The sequence below is a fragment of the Calonectris borealis genome, chromosome 3 (assembly GCF_964195595.1).
Source record: "Calonectris borealis chromosome 3, bCalBor7.hap1.2, whole genome shotgun sequence".
Lineage (NCBI taxonomy): Eukaryota > Metazoa > Chordata > Aves > Procellariiformes > Procellariidae > Calonectris > Calonectris borealis.
Window position 1 is genome coordinate 116,821,068 of NC_134314.1, and position 20,344 is coordinate 116,841,411.

At 43.5% G+C, this 20,344-nt stretch overlaps 1 protein-coding gene across 8 annotated transcripts in view; it reads left to right on the forward strand.

Moving 5' to 3' along the window:
• Positions 1-18,687, forward strand: part of SHLD1 (shieldin complex subunit 1) — a 49,066-nt gene extending 30,379 nt beyond the window's left edge. For all 8 annotated transcript variants that reach the window (XM_075147562.1, XM_075147566.1, XM_075147564.1 and 5 more), the window contains one exon: positions 15,508-18,687. In XM_075147562.1, the coding sequence (XP_075003663.1) occupies positions 15,508-16,028 (521 nt within the window). In that variant the 3' untranslated portion in view covers positions 16,029-18,687. The remainder of the gene's footprint in view (positions 1-15,507) is intronic.
• Positions 18,688-20,344: the final 1,657 nt, after the last annotated feature.

A 20,344-nucleotide genomic window follows, 5' to 3' on the forward strand; every position in this document is an offset into this window, starting at 1 on the left:
TGCTACTACCTTGGTTGTAATCTATGAAAATCTGTGTTGGGAGTCTGATCTCTCAAACACAGTGAGACACTTGTGCAGTGTGTAAGTGCATCTGGGCAGAGGGGACCCCACTGAGACGGGCAGTGGATGTTAGAAAGCAGCTACTGATGATGGCACCTAATTCCTAGAAGCCCATCTGTAATTGCCAGCAGACTTCCACTGTGGGATTTCCAATAGAGATTTTCCTCAGTGTGATTTGCCAAGTCCATCAGTATGGCTCAGTATCACGCTGTGATTTCCTGGAGGGATAAATCCCACCCCTCCATGCTGAAGTGACTTGTGCAGGGTGGACAGTGGCAGACCTGGAGAGAGAGCACTGCTTCCCTCATGGTCCGGAGCCACAGAGCCTGCTTCCTCCCTGGGATCGCAGCTGCCAGGGTGGGCATGGACAGTGCTGTGGTGAACCTATTTTCTGCTCTGAAGGCTTCCCTGGAGCCTGGACCAGGCAAGCATCGCACCTCACATGCATGCGCTGTTTTAACCATGGGAACGCTCATCACGCAATTGACCATGCAGCGTGAACACTGACACAAAGAGTGAGTGTTTGAAAGGAGGCATCACGGGGTGATGCCATCATTTCTGCCAAGCTTCTCTGCAAGGTAGCAAACATCTTATGTTTTTCTTCCTGCTTTGCACGATCCCTGCTCCTCCAAGACAGACCACTCCTTTGCTGTCTTCAGATTGACTCTGTGCTTCCTGTAATGGCAGTGTTTTGTTGATCAGGAGCAGATTTAAATAACTTTTCCTGTGTCTCCTTTTCCTTGCGGCTTGGCAGGAGGATGAATAAGCCTTCATTGTTGCGCTGGAGGTTAAAAAAAAAAGAAAAGGAAAAAACCCCAAGATCTTTTAAACTCTGTAGTATGTGGCAGTGATGATGCAGTTGTGTTTAAAAAGAACAGGATCACACCCCGTGATTAACCTTGCATGCATTCTTCAGGATGGCTTCACTTTGTTAGCTCTTTGTACTCTGCTTGTGCTTTTATGTTGGCATTAGATCACAAGTGCTGCTGTCACTGAAATGCACCTTTTGTCTTCACCTCTGTTTGAATACCTTAATCTCTGAATTTTTTCAAGTCTGTGCTGCCGCAGACTGGCCTCTTATGTTTTTATTATAAAGAATGAGCGACAGTTGCTTAAGGTGGGGGCACTAAGGGCACAACTGAGCCTCTGTGCAGACAGACAGGTATTTGTTTTATTTTAATTCTCAGTGACCTTTATTTTATCCTGATTCAATTGCTCGCTCAAGGGCGCCAGCCTTTTTTGTGTCCTTAATGCATTAAACATTTTTCCAGCTAAAGAACGCGTTAGATATAACTCCTGTTGTCTTAAGAGTCATGATTAACCTTCAGCCATGAGAATGTGACCAAGAGGAAGTGGAAGAATGTGAAAGTGGAAAGTGGATTTGTTTGTAGAGTGTAGGAAATGAAGGACTTTAGCGCTATAACCATAGAGGTTTTAAAACTTTGGAGCTGAGGATCCCCTGAATGTCAATTTTATTTTCTGACAGCTGTTCCTGAGTTAATTTAATTAGTGGGAAACGCACCTACCCGTCTTATTAGTAAGTTTATAATGTTCACGACCAAGTCATTCTTGGATATGAGCATTGTCTGGTATGCTCTTATACCTGTAGCTACACCTTCTTTAAGAGGCACAAGTGTCTATACACTCTGCAGAAGTGTCCTCCCTTACGAGAGTACTGACACTTTGGGGATGACTTATGAAAAATCAATCCACTAAGGAAATGAAAAAATGAAAGAGATTAAGGAAGCAGGTTGTCAAGGTAGCGGAATACAAATTAATTACTTACGCCCTTGGATTCCTGATGTTGTCCACACTGGATCTAAAAAAACATACTAGGTAGCCTTTGAAAACCAATCCCAAAACTTGAGCTGAAAATGTTCACTGAAGTCTTTGTTTCAGAACTCCCTGCTTTATTTATAAATAAAACAGATGTATTTACTACAATCACTGAATCCAATCTGTTTGAATTGTGTTTTCTTTAGGCCGTTTAAAACAAAATTCTTGAGCTGATCATAAATTTTGGGGGTTAAAAATGTTAAAAGAAAATTACCCAAATATATAATCAGCTAAATTACCTGGACTGTCAAATCCCACCGCACCAACCAATCTCATATTGAAGGAATTTGTTGTTTCTTAAAGAATCCCCATCACTAGTCCAAGGATACCTCTAAACCCATCTGATCGGGGATTCCTGGTGCAGAAAGCTGGTTACATGCCCAGATAACTGGGTTGGTTTGTTTGTGTTGTTTTTAGGAACATCATTTTCATGCATTTAGCAGCTGTGCTGCAGCCCCTGGTTGTCTGGACTCAAAAACACTCCAGAGAACTCCTTTTATCTGTTGATTGCCTGTTTGTTCAGCTTTACTCATGTTTATTTTCATCATTTTTGTTTCTTGTCTTTTTTTCCCCTCTGGTATTGTTTTGGAGGGAGAAGCAGTTGGATGTGGAGACCTGTGTTCTCATTTACATGGCAAAAGAGCAATGGGAATTGCTAAATGCCCCAGTAACCTTGGATGCTTCACATTTGCAAAAAGAGCCAGGCAATTTTGAGAGTCTGATGAATAAGCTACAAATTGTGAACTTGCTGGTGTTTCCCAGTGTCTGGGTGTCTGTTTCTATAGTCTCTCTAGCCCGTATTCAGAGAACAAATTCTAAACAAACATGATCATGATTCATCTCACTACTCTGTTGAAAGTCATACAGACACCTTCACATCACCTTGAAAAATAGTTGGGATGTTGTTCTTTATTGTTTGTAAATGGTGCAAATATTTACACATGCAAATATCAGATAGATTATGAAAACACATTGCAGTGTTCGTAGATCCCTGCAGTAACAAGCTCTAACTCTCCTAAAAAAAAAGAGTTTTATCTTTTTCCCTACCTTGCTACTTGTGTGATTATTTTTTGAATGAAGTAGATATTTTCAGTTAGGCAATCTCATGGCCTAAGGTGGGTGAAAAATGTTTCCTTTAATACAGGAAAATTTGAATTGCCCTAACTTGCTCTGACTTATCTGTCCTTGTTTTGCAGGAATGAATTAATTTTTTTGTTCACAGGTATTTGTGTAAATGTTTTCAAGCTACGTGTGGTAATGCAAGATCTTAATACGTCTGGACTGTCTTGTGTGGCTTAAAAACATCTGTGCCATAAAATTGTGGTGAAGAAACATTATGTGGTTGCAGTAACTGTCACTAACCACAGTTCGTCAGTAGTTGAAGGTGTTACTGAAAAACTGTCCAAGCAAGTGGTTCACACACAGCACCAGACTCTTTCCTGATAAAGTCTGTGCAATCTCTCAGCAGAGCGATCCCAGAATTGCTGTTGGGTGATACTCGATATGGGATGGGAAACATGGGGGTTTATTTTGTTTGCTTTTTAAACAGGATTTGGGCTCTCGATGACCTTCATAGTTTACCCAGAGTTGTGTCCACTAGTAATTCAGGTGAAATGTTTGCTTTGGGGCAGAAATAAGAGGTTTGAGTGCACCCAGATCTGCTCACAGCTAAGAAATTTGCCTAAAAGGCAGGACTAATAGGCTATGCAGCCAGCTAAAGGGATGCAAACAAATCCTGAGTGACTGAAACCTTTTACTGTTTGCCCTTAGAGGGTAAAGCTGAATTATAGCGGGGAAATGCCTGTATTGCCAAGCCTTTCTCGTGACTGGCTGAGAGGACAAAGTGAGGAGATAGGAATGGAGATGGCTCTTAGTTGCTTGCTCAGTGATTTTTCTCCTTTTTAGCTTTTAAAGTCATACTCCTTTTTAAGGACTTTCTCCTTTCTCCTCTGCTGTTCAGCTTTTTGTAGTCCATTCAGAGGCATATAGAGTCCCACAGCCATGACACCGCCTGAGAAAAGTTTGGCAGGTGAGTGCAGCCCCCAGGGCCTGAGGATTCACTCCCGATGCAATTCTTACATGATAACCATTTCCGATTTCAGTTTTCAGGTGCTTGGTTTATTAGCAATTCCTGCAGAAAGCTGACTGATTAAATGGCAAAACACTTCTGTACAAAATCTAATCTTCTATCAAGCTGGTTCTGATGGAAGAGATTTTCAGTGATTCCCAAAACAGCATGTAGATAATTAAGAAAAAGCCCTTGTGGTTCTCAAGCCTCCAGATTTGTGAATGGTCTATAAATGTGCCTATCTCTCTAGTCCAATAATCTTTCTACTCATTACTTGATTTCAAGTAATATTGCAGCAAAACTAGATGGCTCAAATGTTTATTCTGTGTACTTTTAAAGTGGCAAGCCAAAATGCCACAGACTAGTGATGAACAAATACCTCCAAGTTATTAAACTTGTATATCTTGCTTGCTTTTCATTGTATTCTGTTGAAATTACATTTTCTGTCTCCTGAAAATTTCCTTGATGACTGTTTGATATATCTGACTTTCTGATTCCTTCAATATGAGGATGTTTCATTTATTAGCCTGTGGAAAGCTGATAGGTGGAGATTGGTATCTTGCTTCCATTCTTATATTTGAGTCTGGTTTTTCATTTTTGATCAATATCTGAGGCACAAGCTTCCTCTGGCAATGCAGAAGAAAACAGCCTGAAGCTGTGTAATTCCACATCCCACACGGTGGGACTGAGGGGAGGACAGAGCTGTAGGTCTGCTCTGTCTGTGCCAAGGCACTCTGGGCTGGCTACGTCTCTGCACAGCCTGTTCAATGCGCGCAGCCACGTCAGGCCTGCAGGGAGACTGGGAAAATGCCTCACTCTACCTTCAAATCTTCACCAGAATATCAGTAGATTTCTTTACCTTTGTACCTGCTATTTGCCTGTGCTTTTTAAGATTATTTCTTTGTGTTTTTTTTTCCTACTCCTGCTTCTAAAAGAATTGCAAGTCTTTCTGTGCTTGTCTGGCATGCAGCATATTTTGAGGAGCATGACACAGACAAGAAACATGGTTTTACAATCATCTTACTGCAAGTAAATTCAGGAGACCACCTCTGCAAGTGTTCCTCCATTGTTCTTGGTGAAAAATCAATCCTGACTAAAGGTAAAGAGCTTTGATCTGAAGAGGGACAGACAGCTATTTCTATCACATCTAGAGAGAATCAGTCCATCTGTAAGCATTTATTGTGGTATTCCCACACTCATGCTTTTGGCCTTAGACAAAAACAAAAGATCAGGACCGTAAAATCTGAGAACAAAAAGGTACCTCTCTTGTTTTTTCTGTTGTACAACTTGTAGTGATCTGCTGCTGAGGAATTAGTAAAGTTAAAGCTTAGATGGCATTGTCTTCAAAGGAGCTAAAGTCTCTATGGCTTCTTTTAAATTTGGTGAAAGCATCTGTGTATTCAGCACTTCTGAAAATCAATCTGCTGATTTGGGATCTGAACCCAAATGATAAGTTGGTAGAAAGTTGAACAAACTCGCAGAGATGCATCTGACTAAGAGACATACAGGTGTGCAGTTTGGAGGGGGTAAAGAATTGGAAGGAAGTTATATTTAAGTCAGCCTTCACCTTCATCTGCCTTATTTGACTCAGTTTTCAACCTCCACAGTTTTGAGAGCATTTTCTTTTCCCCACAACAGCTGTTTTACAGTAGATGTCCTGTGGACCCAGGCATCAATTCCACATCAGGATTCAGGTCTCCAAGTGCAGGGCCTCCCATGAAGATGGCTAATGGTAGTATTATAGGTCATAACTCTCTTGCTCTCAAAAATATTTACGAGTAGTATAAATTTACCTACAATTCAAGAAGGATGCTTAAAAAATATCTTGCTTTGCAGTATTTTCTTGGTCTAGAAACTGCCTTTCTGCCTGCGATTCTCATGTCACTTGTGTCCACAGCTGTGCGTAGCTGGTTGGAAGCAGAGCTGAAATGCATGTGAATCTGTGCAACTTAAACTGTGTGTATGTTTGTGGGTGCTAACATTGTAATGAATTGGACTTTCAAGTCCGTAGCAGCAAGGGAAGGCAGCGTACACTGAACAGTCCTCCCCTGCTCTCCTGTTCCAAGTTCACACAATCTGTAAATAAAGCAAATCTTTTGCTAATTTTTATATAATATTTTGGTCTTCTAGTCTGTTCTTCTCATTAAAGAAATACTGTCATGACAGGCTCTTCCTCTTCTATTTTAACTATGTGAATAGCATCATATCTTTGTTTTCTCAGGCAAACTGTCATGCATGTCACTCTGCAAGGAGATGCAGAAGGTAGAATTTTTGTAAACTGATGTTAAAACTTGAGCTATTGATCTGCTTATTCCTGTTCTTGCCAAAGACATCAGCTGAGGATTGTTGGTCCCCTTGAGTACTGAAAATGTGTGACTCTGAATGAAAGACAAAGTATTTAATATATCAAGAAAGGATATTGCTTTGGGGTTTGTTTTCTTTTTAATACTTACAAATGCAGTGATATTGTCTTACTCAGTAATACTTGTAATCTAGAGTTACTTCCTGTCGTTGGCAGCGGCCATTACTGAATATTTCAGAATAAGAGGCAGTTTCGCTCTCTTTATTTTATCCCCATCCTCCAAAATGGGTGTCTGCAGCATACAACGTGCTGCCTCTTGGGCCCCATTCTTGCCTCTAGCAGAGGATTTGTTAAAGCCCCAAAGAATGGAATTTAATAATTCTTCCAGATTTTTTTTTGCTAGACTTGTCTGTGATCACGAGTTGTCATCCACATAGATGTTCAAGTCCTCTTTCAATTTCAGCTCACAGCTTCATCAGTTCTGCATTACAATGTCTAAAAGTACAGTATCTTTCCTTTGTGTGTCTTGCCAGAAACAGGAAGGATTTTTCCCTGCTCGTCTTTTACCGTAGGACTATGAAAAATGTTGTCTTTCATCAGTCCCTCTTCGTCTCTCAGAGAGGTCTCCTTGGATGACTCAGGTTCCCAAGGAACTTTCTCAGCTCTTAGCTGGAGAGGTGGGCATAGCAAATCCTTTTCCGAATTCTGGAGTTTACTAGCTAGTAACCGAACCCAGGGGCTGAATAAAAATTCCTTCCCCCTCAATTAATTAGGGTTCTTTGGGAAATTCTTCTTATGTCAGAAAGCTAACAGTCCATGAAGACCTGACTCTATAGAGTCAGCTGGAAAAAAGAATAGACAAGACTGGAATTTACAATTTTTAGACAGGAAAAAAATATGAAGGGAAACAACTACCATTTGCTTTAGCTGTGCAATGTGAATAAAGTGAGAAAGCTCCTTCAGGCACCATAAAACACAAACCCCAGTTTTCCTTCATAAAATTCTTCACAAATCTTAAGCAGTGAAAATCAGGCAGGCAGAACTGTTTCTCACTGGTTTCAAGCACCAGCCTTTTGCTTTTATTCCGAAATAGGATGAGCTTAAAGACAAATGTGATCTGGGGCTAAATTAGAGCCTTCCATGTATAAAAAAGCAACACTGCAAGTTACTGATTAAAAGAAGGAAAAATCGATCTTTTCAATAAAAGGCTTCTGCCTGCTCACAGAAGGGGTCAAACTTGACTCAAATGGTGTGAATCCTCCCCGTGGGCAGAGCGATGCTGTGGTCCTGGTGAGTAAGGGACTTGACATGAGAGAATGGTTCTTACTTTCACCAACAGAGAAGGCAGAGGCTTGGCCTGGGAATGCTTGTGTTGGATCCTGTCTGTCAAAGATTGAAAGCCCATTGCGATGTTTTGCTGTGGCTAAGGAGAGGATGGTCTAGCACAGCGCTGCTGTGCCTGCATGTGCACATGCGTGGTGCTATTCTTGCAGTTGCTTCCCTGTGTTCTCCTAATGCCTAAATTGGAAGCTGAGCAATTAGCTTAAGAAGCCTTGTCAGAGTTTCTTTTTGGAAATTGGTGCCTTACATGGACAAGGTGAGTCTGGCTGTCAGTTCCCAAGACTGTATATGTAATAGGAAAGCAGCAGATAGTTGCAGTTTAATAAAGTCCCTTGATGCCCTCATCTGCTGGATAATAATTTTAATTGACAGTTAATGTTTTCAGCTACATAAACAGGGTTTTTTATTATTGATGTTCCAGAGAAGAGTTACTCTTGATAGTAGAACCTTTAACCTTAGATCTTAAGAAGCTTTTTTAAAATCACAATTTGAGACAAATAGGATGCTTTAGGGGTTTTTGCTGGCTACAGAATCATGTAAATTAAACCATTCTAAATATGCCTATTTGAAGAGTTCTTAACTTTGCTATTTCTATTTTTAGAATGGTGATAAGCTCCAAGGCAGGAACTTGCCTTGTAGAAATAAAATCTCAGGCACCCCATTTATGTTGCTGCCCATCTCTTCAGAGATACCTGGGATCTTTGCAATGAGAGATGTTCCTGTATGCTGTTGCACTTACAGCAGCTGTTCACAGACAGTTACATCCAGTGCCCATTGCTCTGGGGCCTGGCTGAGGATATATCGTCAGTAGGCTCTTGGGGCACAGCCGTAAGTGATGGTATTTATGATGCTGCCGCTGCTTCTGCCCATACCTATTGCCCTGGACCATGGGGGTTGGTTGCTTAGGAACAGGTTTTCTGAGATGACAGCAGTGCCTATCTCTTGGCTTTCAGCAAATAAGGAGTGTTAATTTGTAGGAGTTCATATTGTAGCTGACTTGCTCTGTGGTTTATTAAATCCAGCATGTTTAACTAGTGTGTTCTCTGAAAGATTTCATTTAGCTGAGTTTTCCAGCTATCTTAAAAGTATGGCACAGCAGGCATCAGCTGTGAGCTCTCGGAGCAGGGCAGAGTTTAATACCAAGTGTGACATTTGGAAGAGTGTCTAGGGGGATGCGCTATGCTTGCTTATTGCATTTCAAAAGCACTTTACCATTTGCCAGGCTTTTTATTTTTCTTGAATTTCAAATTCCTAAGGGAGTTAGACAGAAAGGGAGGGGTTTATGTTTCCCCAGAATAACTGCTTACGTCTTATCCCGCGCGAATTAAAGCCCCCCTCCCAACTTTTCACACTACAGATGTGCAGCAGGTAGAAAAAAAAGCCAGGGAGCCTGACTCAATACTGGGCTATATCCAGTGCTGTTCCTTTATCACTGCCTCACTTTTCTACTCCATACCCCAAATTCCTCCAGCCTCTTCCTTCCCTTCTTGCTGCCTTTTGCCCAGCCTCCCACGCTCACCTCCTCCAGGTCTCCTGCCAGAGCAGCCAGCATTTGCACAGCTCCTGGCCAGCTCCTCAGCAATCAGACACAGCAACATGTGCCTCTCCCATGGGCTGGTGGATGAAGAATATAGCTAGTTATGTCATGTGTAAAGCAGAGTCTCACAGATCCCATCTTGTGAGCTATAGTCTACTGCATATTATGGCTTGAGAAGACTGGTTTGTGTGTCATCAGGGAGACAGCAAAGTAGCAAGGCTTATTATATTCTTATTTTCACTTTCAGTTCACAATTTAAATACCCACAAGGAACAAATTTTCCCTGTTTACAACAATCTTTTTGAATGATAATGTCATTGAAAATTCCATTTTGCCTTTGCTTTAAATGCTGGAAGGTTTCCTAAACAACGATGCAAGAAGAAAACAGCTGTTTTCTGCAAGGCAGAGAAGTGTGCAGAGAAATTGTAAACTCCAGAGATGTGTGCAGAGAAATTGTAAACTCTACCATAATTCTTCAATACTGTACAAGAAAGGCTTTGGGATCTGTCATTTACTCAAAGTGATAGGTGTTTGTACAGCACCTAGCGGAATGATACCTGGTTTTTTTGATACTAGGATTTTTGATGCTATTCCAATTTAAATGTTAGTGATGGAAATCATACAATGCAAATATATTCCAGTTCATGTAAAGGGATGTAATCAGCAGTTCACGCATGGGTTTTTAATAGTTGTAATCAATGGAAATTTTATTAATGCAAGTAAGGGCAATAGTATTTGGTCTTAAAATGTCTAGCTTTGCAATGCCTGAACACTCTGGTATGCGATTGCTGGCAGGCTAAGGTGCTGTGTGAGATTGGGGTATAATGAACTCCTGCTAAATTCTCCTTAAATTTCTTCTTTCTTCCCAAGGCAGAGTGGAATTGCATTACCATGATGATATGTGCACTCCCACTGGAAATCAGCCAGGTGGAAAGAAAAAAAAGATGGTTTTCTCTGCATTAACTGTCTCAAGTGCTCGACACGTGTAATTGTAAGGTGCATGGACATGTAGGGAGTTCTGTTGCGACATGGGACCTGTTCTTGCCTCCTGTGCAGATAGATGCATCCCCCAAATGATGTGGTTTGGCACAGATTTGCTGTCAGTTTGGAGCTCTGCTCAAGCCCAAGTAGTATCGCCTCTGCTTGAGCTTTCCTGTGCCATATGGACATGTCTGATGGAGAGGCAGGAAGGGATTTTCTAGGAGTGGTGAGAGGGCTGTAGCAGCCCTCGGGGATGGCATCTGCGTGCACTTGTCTTATCACTTAATAGCAACCACAAAATTAGGCACCCTTTCTTACTTGTGGATGATTGCTTTCACCCTAGGTACATCCTGGCAGGTTGATGAGAAAAGAGAAATAATACAATCTGTGAGAACTTCTGAATGGCCCTTTCTTAATGGGTACCATCAACCAAAACAACTGGTAAATTTTGTCTTTCTTGTATGACTCATCATTGCCCATGGATGTTGAGAACATGTTGGCAAGTCACAGTGGGGAGAAGACTCATGTGGGTAGAAAGAGCACGCTGAGGTACAGATGGCAGTGTCCAGGGCAGGTGGAGTGTCCGGGGCAAGAAGTGGCTGACTTTGTGACTAACAGGAGAGTCTTCTGTCTTCCTCTCTGAGGAAAAGTTTGGGAGCACCAATTAACTGCGATGTGCCAAGAGGCAGGATCTTGAACTTGGCATAAAATCATGGTGGTGCCTCAGGCAAGGCAGTGTTTTAAGCTCTGACATGGGATTCCATAGCTGGAGTTTGTCTCCCCAGCTAGAACATGTGTCCTGGTTCTGCTCTTCAACTACTCTGAAAAACAGCTGTGTTCAGTTATGCTCAGCCCCATCTACTCCCAGGGAGAGTAAGTAAAGTATTCGTGACTTTTGGGACAGTCTTACCCAAGGAAAGAGTTTCTCATCTAGCTCTCTCCTTTCCTTTGTTTTTTCTTTTCCCTGTTGTGTTGCTCAGTTCTCTGGTAATCTTTGTTCAGGGACATTTGTTCAGACAAGCTGATCCTAATGGTCTCTTCGGGCCTTCACGGCCAGCAGGATTGCTGTAGCAGGAAGCAGACACGTGTTTTCTCAGTACACCATCTTAGAGTTGAGTGCCTAAATAGTCTCTATCAGTCTGAGATACTCTGGGTAACAGTCCTATCAATGACTTTACGACATAGGGATGTGCTCTAGCATCATCTAACTAACATCTGGTTGAACTTCAATCACTACTGTGAACGTAAGGGCAATTTGTATGTGTCCAGATTAATTTAGTTCTGTTCAAAAAAATGATTCGCTTTTCTCAGTCTCATAGTTATCTTAGTCCGTGTCTAGGTTGGCACAGTAGAGGCACCCAGAGAAATTCAGCCCTTGCTCCAAGTTATCCACAGTATGTGATCAATCAAATGGCTGAAAGGGGTGAAGGGCTTGAACCATTTAGAGACGGGGCTTGCTGCCCTTGTTGAACATGGCTGCTCCAATAGTGTCTAACACCTGAGAGCACCAGAGCAGCTCTGGGGTGGGTATGGGATTGACATTCATTTTGGTGGGCTTGGACTCAATCTCCATCTGTGCCAGGGATGAGATGTCATTCCTAAGCCCTAGGGCAAATGATTCCTGCCCTAAAACAAGCAATGTAATTGCCCTTTTCACAGAACTGCTGATGACAAACACTGTGGTTTAGTTCTCCCATACTCAGATCTAAAGTGTAAGTCTACCAGACCCTGATAATAGGATGGGCCTTTGTGGACTGGGCAGGAGGGGAACCACACGTCCTACAAGCAGGGTCCCTGGAAGGCAGTCTGAGAGTGTGGGAGAGGGCAGGACAAATCTAGCTACAGATGTTGTAAGTAGAGAATTAGCAGGAACAGAGACAGATCATGGCAACGCCAGCTCTAATGAAGCAGTAGCAGCTGCAGGGATTGCTGCTCACCTGAATTGGGGGGGGTTTCTTTCCCCAGAAAACCAGCAGTGTAGGAGCTCTGCTGTTTGAGGGATGTCTTAGTTTACACTCTGACTGCATGTGCTTGAACAACAGTTATTCAGAGACTCAAACTGCTACGTGAGCTGCTTTTGTAGAAGTGCAAATAATACTATTGCAGAGTTGTTGCATCACTGGAAGTGGCCCAAGTTCAAAACAGGATTTGATTATGTGCTTCAGGCGATAGGGTTATGTGCTTGTACCAGATGGAGACTTTAAATTTTCATCAGCAGGTTTATAAACACAAGGAATATCCTTTTATCAGCCCCCAGGTCTTTTACTAATAAGCTGCAAATGCTGAACTTCAATTAGCATGGAGTGGAGGCGCAGATGAAATAATATACATTCTTACTGATGATTATCCATCATGTGAGAATGAAATCAAGACATGAGTAATGACCTGTTTCAGTTTTGGGGGCTTTTGTTGGTTTTTTTTGTTTTTTTTTGTTGTGGTTTTTTTTTTCCCTTTAACACATGCTTGGTAGTATAAATGAGTGAAAATTGCTAAAAATAATTTGGGCCAGATTCTCTGGTGATGAAACTCCATTTCAGGTGAAGGGAGTGCGAGTTTCAACTGTGCATTGACTTCTGTAGGTGTTGGGTCAAGCCAACACAAGGGTGTGTGACAGCTGTGGTGTTAAGTTTGCCGTGGAAGAATAAAGAATTTACAAAACTACATTTTTCCTGCTGCTGAGAGCTGGCCAGAGAAGTCTAAGCTTTGAAGCAATGCTGCTGTGTGTTATCAGGGAATCCCAGCTTTCTTGAGGGGTGCAGGTGCATGGAGGGGGAAAGGGATTGATTAGTTTAATGCTGCCTTTGCCTTTAGCAGCACATTTGCTGGCATATGTGACGTGCTTGTGTGCTGTACGTGTGCCCCAGCTGAGAAGCTCTTTCTGGACCCTGCAGGCATTCAGCTACTGGGCTTGTGCCCCGTGGTTTATAAATCATTCAGGAAATTTGTGCATTACAACAGCAGTATCAGCCCTTTAGAGGGTGTCGAGGAAGGACCTCTACCTCAGCTGGTATCTTTCAGGGAGGAAAAGGGTTGAGTGTATTTGCAAAGATCAGTCTTGGCACATAGTTTGAGAAGGTATTGGGAAATAGTCAATAAAGCTGAGGAAAGGTACAACTTGGTGGGATATAGATTGGTTCTGGGAATTCTGCGTCTAACTTTTCATGTCTTGCCTTAAGAAGGCTTTGCAGGAAAAGTAATCCACTAAGAGGATAGGACCTACTGTTGAAAAATAGAGATGCATCAATTTGAATCAGTAACTGAAAGAAAACTGTTCTCCCCGTAATTGAGTACTTTCTGACTAATCAAACCCCAAAATACACCCCTGAAATACTTACTGGTCACTTCTGTGGATTGTGCTTCAACAGAGGATGGCTGCTTTATAGGTCATACTGGCTTTAGAATAGAATAGAATGGAATGGAATAGAATAGAATAGAATCATTTAAGTTGGAAAAGACCTTTAAGATCATTGAGTGCAACTGTAAACCTAACACTGCCAAGTCCACCATGTCTGTTAAGTGCCACATCTACACGTCTTTTAAATACCTCCAGGGATCGTGACTCAACCACTTCCCTGGGCAACCTGTTCCAATGTGTGATAACCCTTTTGGTGAAGAATTTTTTCCTAATATCCAATCTAAGATCACGGAAGAAAGGCAGAACAGCATTGCAAAGGTCTCCCCTGACACCATGAAACCAACAGGATTTTGCTCTTCCCAGATCACGTAGGGTTGGGATTTGTAGCTGGAGGCAGCTGCTGCTTTTTTACAAAATATGGCTGTGAGCTGTACGTAAGAAGTAGCAAGATGACAGCACGGCACAGGGGCTTGCAATTGCCACAGGAGTCTGAGCGCAAGTGCCACTTGATTGAATTATCAGAATGAAGCATGAGGCTTCAGTTCTAACTTAACATAGGCACTGAGGCTGAGAGATTATTGAGGCAAAATGGACCTGTTGTCTTTGATTAGCTCTGATTTGCTACTCTGATGGCATATATTGATGTTAAAAGGCAGCCACTAAGCTTTTCTTTGTACTGCATTGGAAATGACACATTGCAAGAGGAGGAAAAGTTCTATTTAAAGTTGCAGAATCGGAGATGAAGTGAAATGAAAAGGAAAATCAAAGATAGAAAGTAGGGGGAGGAAGAAAGAGGCAATGTACAGTATGCCTGCACAGACATCTTATTTTAATGAATCTCTGACCACTCAGGAAGGGGAGTGTAGCTCTTTATGTCTGGGAGGGAAAGAACAGCCTTCTGCCATCACACTGGGATTTCCTTTGAACATGGTCTCTTACCGAAACGAAGGACTGCACTCTGCTTCATATTTCACAGAATGAGAAAAGACCAAGCTATTTTCTGACGCCCTGCATCCTGTTTATGTAACTTGCAAATGATGGCTGTGCAACCTCTGGCTGAGCCCTGGCAAATTTTCTTGTCGGTGACTCAGGTGCTTGGCAAACAGGCTGGCATAGCGGGCTTGGAGGTTAGAGGCACTCCCTGGTACCAGAGCCCAATTCAAGATTCCTTTATGGAGGCTCTTCATACTACAAGCTGTGTGTGGCTTGCTGGTCGTCCTGGTCATGTCATTGCCAAGAGTCTCTCTGCTAACGCTGTATTAATTATGTGCAAGTACAAAGCATCCCCCTTGATTGCATTGGAGCAGAAAAGAACCATAGCCCTGACTGTTACGCAGAGATGTGGGTCAGCAAGGAAGGAGGAGAAGAGCTAGGCAAGAATGAGTCCTTGGCCTTTACATAAATGTTATCTATAAAAATTCCTGCAGATTGTGGGAAGAGTGTTTAGTGCAGCTGGGCTGCAAAAATGGGACTTCAGGGGGAAGTACAAGGTCCTCTTTTGCAATCCCCATTCCCAAACTTTATACAGTCACCATAACAGTGTTGGTTTCGAGGCTCTAGATCTGGCTGAAAGCTGAAGGACAGGATTGCATATTGTGCTGTAGGAGTAAAACTGAGAACTATGAAAAGGGAAGAATTAGACCCGGGACGAAGGGAGAAAAAGGAAACAGAGGCAGAACTGCGAACTAGACTTTCCTGTGGGTCAGCTGTTGTCTCCAGCAGCAGCAGATCCTGATTTCCACCTCTTTGGAAGTATGACTGAGAGGAGCTAGGAGGTGCATACTATTAAGTAGGTTCAATCACTGCAGTAGGGTGAGGCTGGGACAAATATGAGGTCCCCAAATACAGCCCATCTTGTATCAATGTATGCAGCAAGCCCCTCTGGCAGTCCAGCCGAGTTTAAAGCAGTACTTAGCTCACTCCTGCACAGAGCCTGTTTGCCAGACTCAAGTGAGGGGGGACAAAAAAAGATTTTGCCACAGGGATGACCTGGTGACTAACGAGTTTCATTGATCTTGTGCTTGCAGGAGAGAACAATCTACCCTCTGCAGTTCCTGTGAGCTTTTCTGCTGGAGGCTCTGAGAAAACAAACGTAAGATGTTATCCAAAAGCAGGGCTGTGTGAGCCCACTGAACCTAATGATGATGCTCTCTCATGGATGTATGAACATGATAGTGCGGAAGATACCAGTGTCAGGAAATCTCTTGATGACTTCTACAAAATGTATTGCAAAAAACGGCCAGACAGAATGGATCCCACCTACGAGGCTGCGTCACAATGTCTGTCACAGAAGATTTCAGAGCTAGCAAACCGGGATGGAACAAAATATGCGTTGCGTTGCCTGCAAATGGCCCAGGTGGTCTTGAACAGAGATGGGTGTAAGATCTTTCCAAACCACCCCACTACTGCTTGTTTTTCAAAGCCAGCTGAGGGAGAGGTTGTCTTGGAGGAAAGAAAGAGAACACCTGGACTCTCAGATGACGTCCTGCAATTCCTCTTGAAACAAACACGGACAGAACATAGGCCTGACATGCCACATAAAAAGTGAGCAAGATGCTGGTTTGTTTCTGTCATTGGAGCTTGGCTTTCACTCCAAAAAGAGGTGACTTTCTTGGAAAGACACTGTTCCCCTTAGCACCACCTTCAACACCACATATTCCATGGAGGGGTTCATCTGGAGCAGACCTCACCACTTTGACCTCTGCAGGGCAGCACCACATAAGGAGCATCTGTGATCCCCATGTAACTGCTTGGGATGTGTTGACTAATCGGGGTGGGTGATGGGTGATACAGTGTCTGTTGCTGGGACATCAAACATGATGATTTCTACATACCAGGCTTTTAAATTGACCTACATCCCTACCCCAGCTGAACAGTGGCCCAGGCCAAATTCAGCACCTGTGTAGGCATGGATGTCCTAGTGCTGTTGACTATAACGGACTGATTGAACGAGCTTGGCACAGTACGCCCCAGACCTAGGGAGGAAACTTTTTGTTCTGTACCTGACGGATACTGTAACGCCTATGCCTCCATGGGGTGTCTGATAACTCGTGTGTTTACTTACAGATGTATGAACCCACAGGTCATGATTGCAATGCGGATGAGCTTTTTCCACAGAAAAAGTGTGTGTGTACATGAGACAAAGAGGAAATACAGCTTCTGAGCAGGTTATTTTTTTAACAGGAGGGATAAAAAAAGAGAAAGAAAAGCTTTATTGCCTTAGTTATGTTTCTAACACTTCAAATGCACCAGCTGAGCAGACTGGGGATTTTTTCCTATCTATATGAGCTGGTTTAAGAGCAACCTGGAATAGATTCATGAGTAAGAGCTCTGCAGAGGTGTCCATAGGGAAGCTGCAGAGTTGGTGCCAGCAGCCCTGGTAGCTGCCTGCTGTAAGATGCAGAGCATCTAGGAAAAGCAGAGCTCATATCTCAGCATGCCCAAGACTGTGGGTCGCTTGATTGATTCTGTAGGGGCAATGCTGCTTTCTCCAGCTCTCTCCCTACCCATTAGCCCCCACTGATTTCTGCTACCATGGGGTCTGAGTCCAGAGCTTTCACAGAGGGGAAGCCAATGCTCATTGCTTGAGTACACTCTATTGTCTTTGTTGGCACTGCACAAGACCTTGTGATTATTTTCCTGGTGTGTTGACGGTTGAAGAAAAATGTTCTGTGAGATGTTTGAACCATGGAGGTGGTTACTCTCCAGTAGGGATCATCTGGTGTTGTTTGGTTACAGCAAAGGTTTGCTTCTTCTAACAAGCTCTGCTGCTGTTTATACCCAGAACTTTCTTGCTCTGGTTTTAGTTGGCAAGATCACCATTGGCTGCAGTGGGAACTGGCCCAATTCACTGGTTGCCCAGCTTGAGTTGTGGTGACTATCGCTTGCCCTATGACATTAAAAGGTAACCTGAAGGACTAATTTCCAGCAGTTGGTTTTGATCACTACCACCTGGGGGATTTAAAGTGCTGTGGGTCTGATGCATCGCTATGAATTTGGCAGGCCTAATTCTCCTTTGCTTTGTGCTTGTGGAAACTGGGAGTGAATCCCAAGGGAAACAGCTGCATGAGGGATGCGGGACTGGGCTCCCTCTGTCAAAGCCTTGGTGGGAAGGGTGCTGCTGTCGCGCAAGGCTGCAATTCAAGTCCCTCTGCTCAGCATGTGGGAGCCCTTTGAAGCGGTCAACCAGGAGCAAGCAGAGCTTCCAATCCCTCTCTGGACAGGTTGTTCTTATAAATGTTCTGTTCTTGAATGATGTATCAGGCTCTAAAAGAGACACTTGGGTGGGAGAAGATAGTTACGTGGTAGTCCTTACCAGGGTTGCCAGGCCCACTGCTTTGATGTAGCTTTTGCTTTGTTTCACAGCTTGCCTGGGAGGCTTGCAAGTCAAAGAAACCTTCTGAAAAAATTCTGAGCTTTGTCTTCTCCAAATTTTTATTGTTAGATTTTCATTAAAATTTAGAATAAACCTAATTATTTTATGGCAGATTTTCATATTTGAGGTGCTTACAGAGGCAGAGCAGAGCTCAGCTGGATAAATTAGACTCCAAAATCCCATTGATTTTTAATGATAACAAAACAAGCTAAATGTTTAGGGGAGTCTGACAGTCTTGTCAGATATCTGGTGTTAGGAGCCGAAACATGATAGAGTTTAGAACACCTGATCATTTCTACTGTGAAACCAACAGCTCCATTTCTGGAGAAACACTTAATTTTAGGAGGTGTTTCACTGGGATCTTATAGTTAGTCACTTTTATTAAGTTAAACAAGACTGCAGCACAGAGAATAACACTCATCACTCCTTTTCCCACTCACTGCTAATTAATTTTTTACAAACCTGTGCTGGAACCAGCTGTATGTCTTTCCAAGTCTGCTGAAAGCCAAACCATTTGTATTACTCATTTCCTTGATAAACACCTCTCCTCGATTTCTTCAAGACACGGGGAGATGAATGCATCCCTCCCCTTTGCCAGGTGTTCCAAGCAAGACTCGCCAATTGCTTTGAACAGGCTGTACTTGAAAGAAGCATAGTCCTATTTGGCATTTTATGATGCTACATAGAAGAAATTGTAATAATGAATATTACCACTGGTGAGCAATGCACAGGGGGCCTAACTTATGTCTGTTTGAATTTCTTAAGCTGATTTGCAGTTATAACTAAAATGTGTTGCTTTGAATTAACTAAATTGGATTTTTTTTTCCTCCTATTTTTGTGGGTTCTTTGCTTTTTTTGTGTGTTGCTTTTGTGACTTTTCTCAGCCTAATAGAGGGGAATCTGCCTGTGTTCTGGATCCACTAAACTGCTCTTTCACAGACTACTTCATCCCTTTCTTGCAATGGAGCCTTCAGAAAGGTGGAAGCAGCTTTCAAGGAGCAATCAGCTCAAAATGTGTAGGGCTGCCAGGATCCTGTGTCAAACCAGTCCTCAGCATTGCAGAGTGGGACGGCTGTGTAACAATGCCAATGCGCCTCCCACCACTGCAGACACAGCCACGGGCGCCTTGTCTTCTGCTGCCAGTTGTAGAGGCACGAACTTGGCCAGAGCTGCTGCCCCCCACAAACAACAGTGTCCAGCCAGTGATGGGAGAGAGGAGGAGGACAGACCCCAGGAAGAGTGAGAGCACAAGGAGGAGGAGGAGGGTTTTGGCAGGGGGAAGACTGCCCCAGGAGCACAGGTGGGTGAGTAGGTGCCTCGGATTGAGCTTTTGGGCAGCTGCTCTCCTAGATGCTGACCCCCTACCCCAGCCACTCACACTGCAGACAGGGTAAGGAGGCAGCCTTTCCCTGGGGCAGCGAGGCTGTCCAACAGGGCAGAGTGCTCCCAGGCTCCTTCCCCTGCCAGTTTAAATGCAGCTTGACAGCACTTCTGTCCTGTTTCCCTCCCCATCATCACCCCTCCACCAACCTCCAGTTCCTTTCTGTCTTTCATGATGGTGCTAATGAGATCCCTGGAGGAGTTTTCCCTTTAAAATGAAACAGATCTCTCTGAGCCCAAAGAGCCTGATGTCAGTCAGCAACAGAGCAATGAACCCCCACACAACCACTTAAGGTCTCTCTCTTGGAGGCCTCCCATCTCCAGCTTGGTGGCTTCTTTGCTGCTTTACTCCCTCTGCCAGGAAGACGTGTGCATGTTTTCCACCCACTGGTTTGTCCACTGAAGGGGTCGTTTGCTGTGGTGATGTTGCTCACTGATTGGGGAAGCCATTCATTCTCCAGTGTGGACGCGTTCAAGGAAGCACGGAGAGCAAGAGGAAGGGATGTACAGAAGATGACAGCATATGGGTGAAGAAGAAAGAAGAAAGGGCAATTGGGATCTCAAAGGTCAACATCGAGGTTCCCAGCTAATGCGGTTACTCTAGTACAGCCACACCGCTTGCACCAGTTTTAGCATTTGATCTTCAGCATTTCAGTTTGGAGATAGCTCTTACTCTGCCAGCCCAGCTGCTGAGACCTCTCGTCTGTTCCTTTCTAGATCCCAGCATGGGTGTTTCGTGCATGTCGGATTCCCTGCTGCGGTTTACATGGGGCTGCTATTCCTGCCTTGCTGCCCCTGGCAGATTGGCACAGCTGCTGTGCTCTGCAGGTGTTTCCAGCAAAGGCAATGGAAATTTGGCTGCTGACTTTACCCAGAGCAGGAAGAGGCCCTGCTGGCCCAGCTGGCTGCAAATTATGGCCAAGATCTCTTACTTCGTGCAATCTCTCTTTGCAAATAGATTATACTGGGACTGTCTGGGTTTAGGTTGCTGTCCTTGAGTCATCGTGAAAGTGATACATCCGGCTTCTTGGTGGTTCTGCTTGATGTGTTGCTTGCTTGCTTTTATGGCACCCCTGCCATAAAAGCTGGAGGGCACTCAAAATATTGGA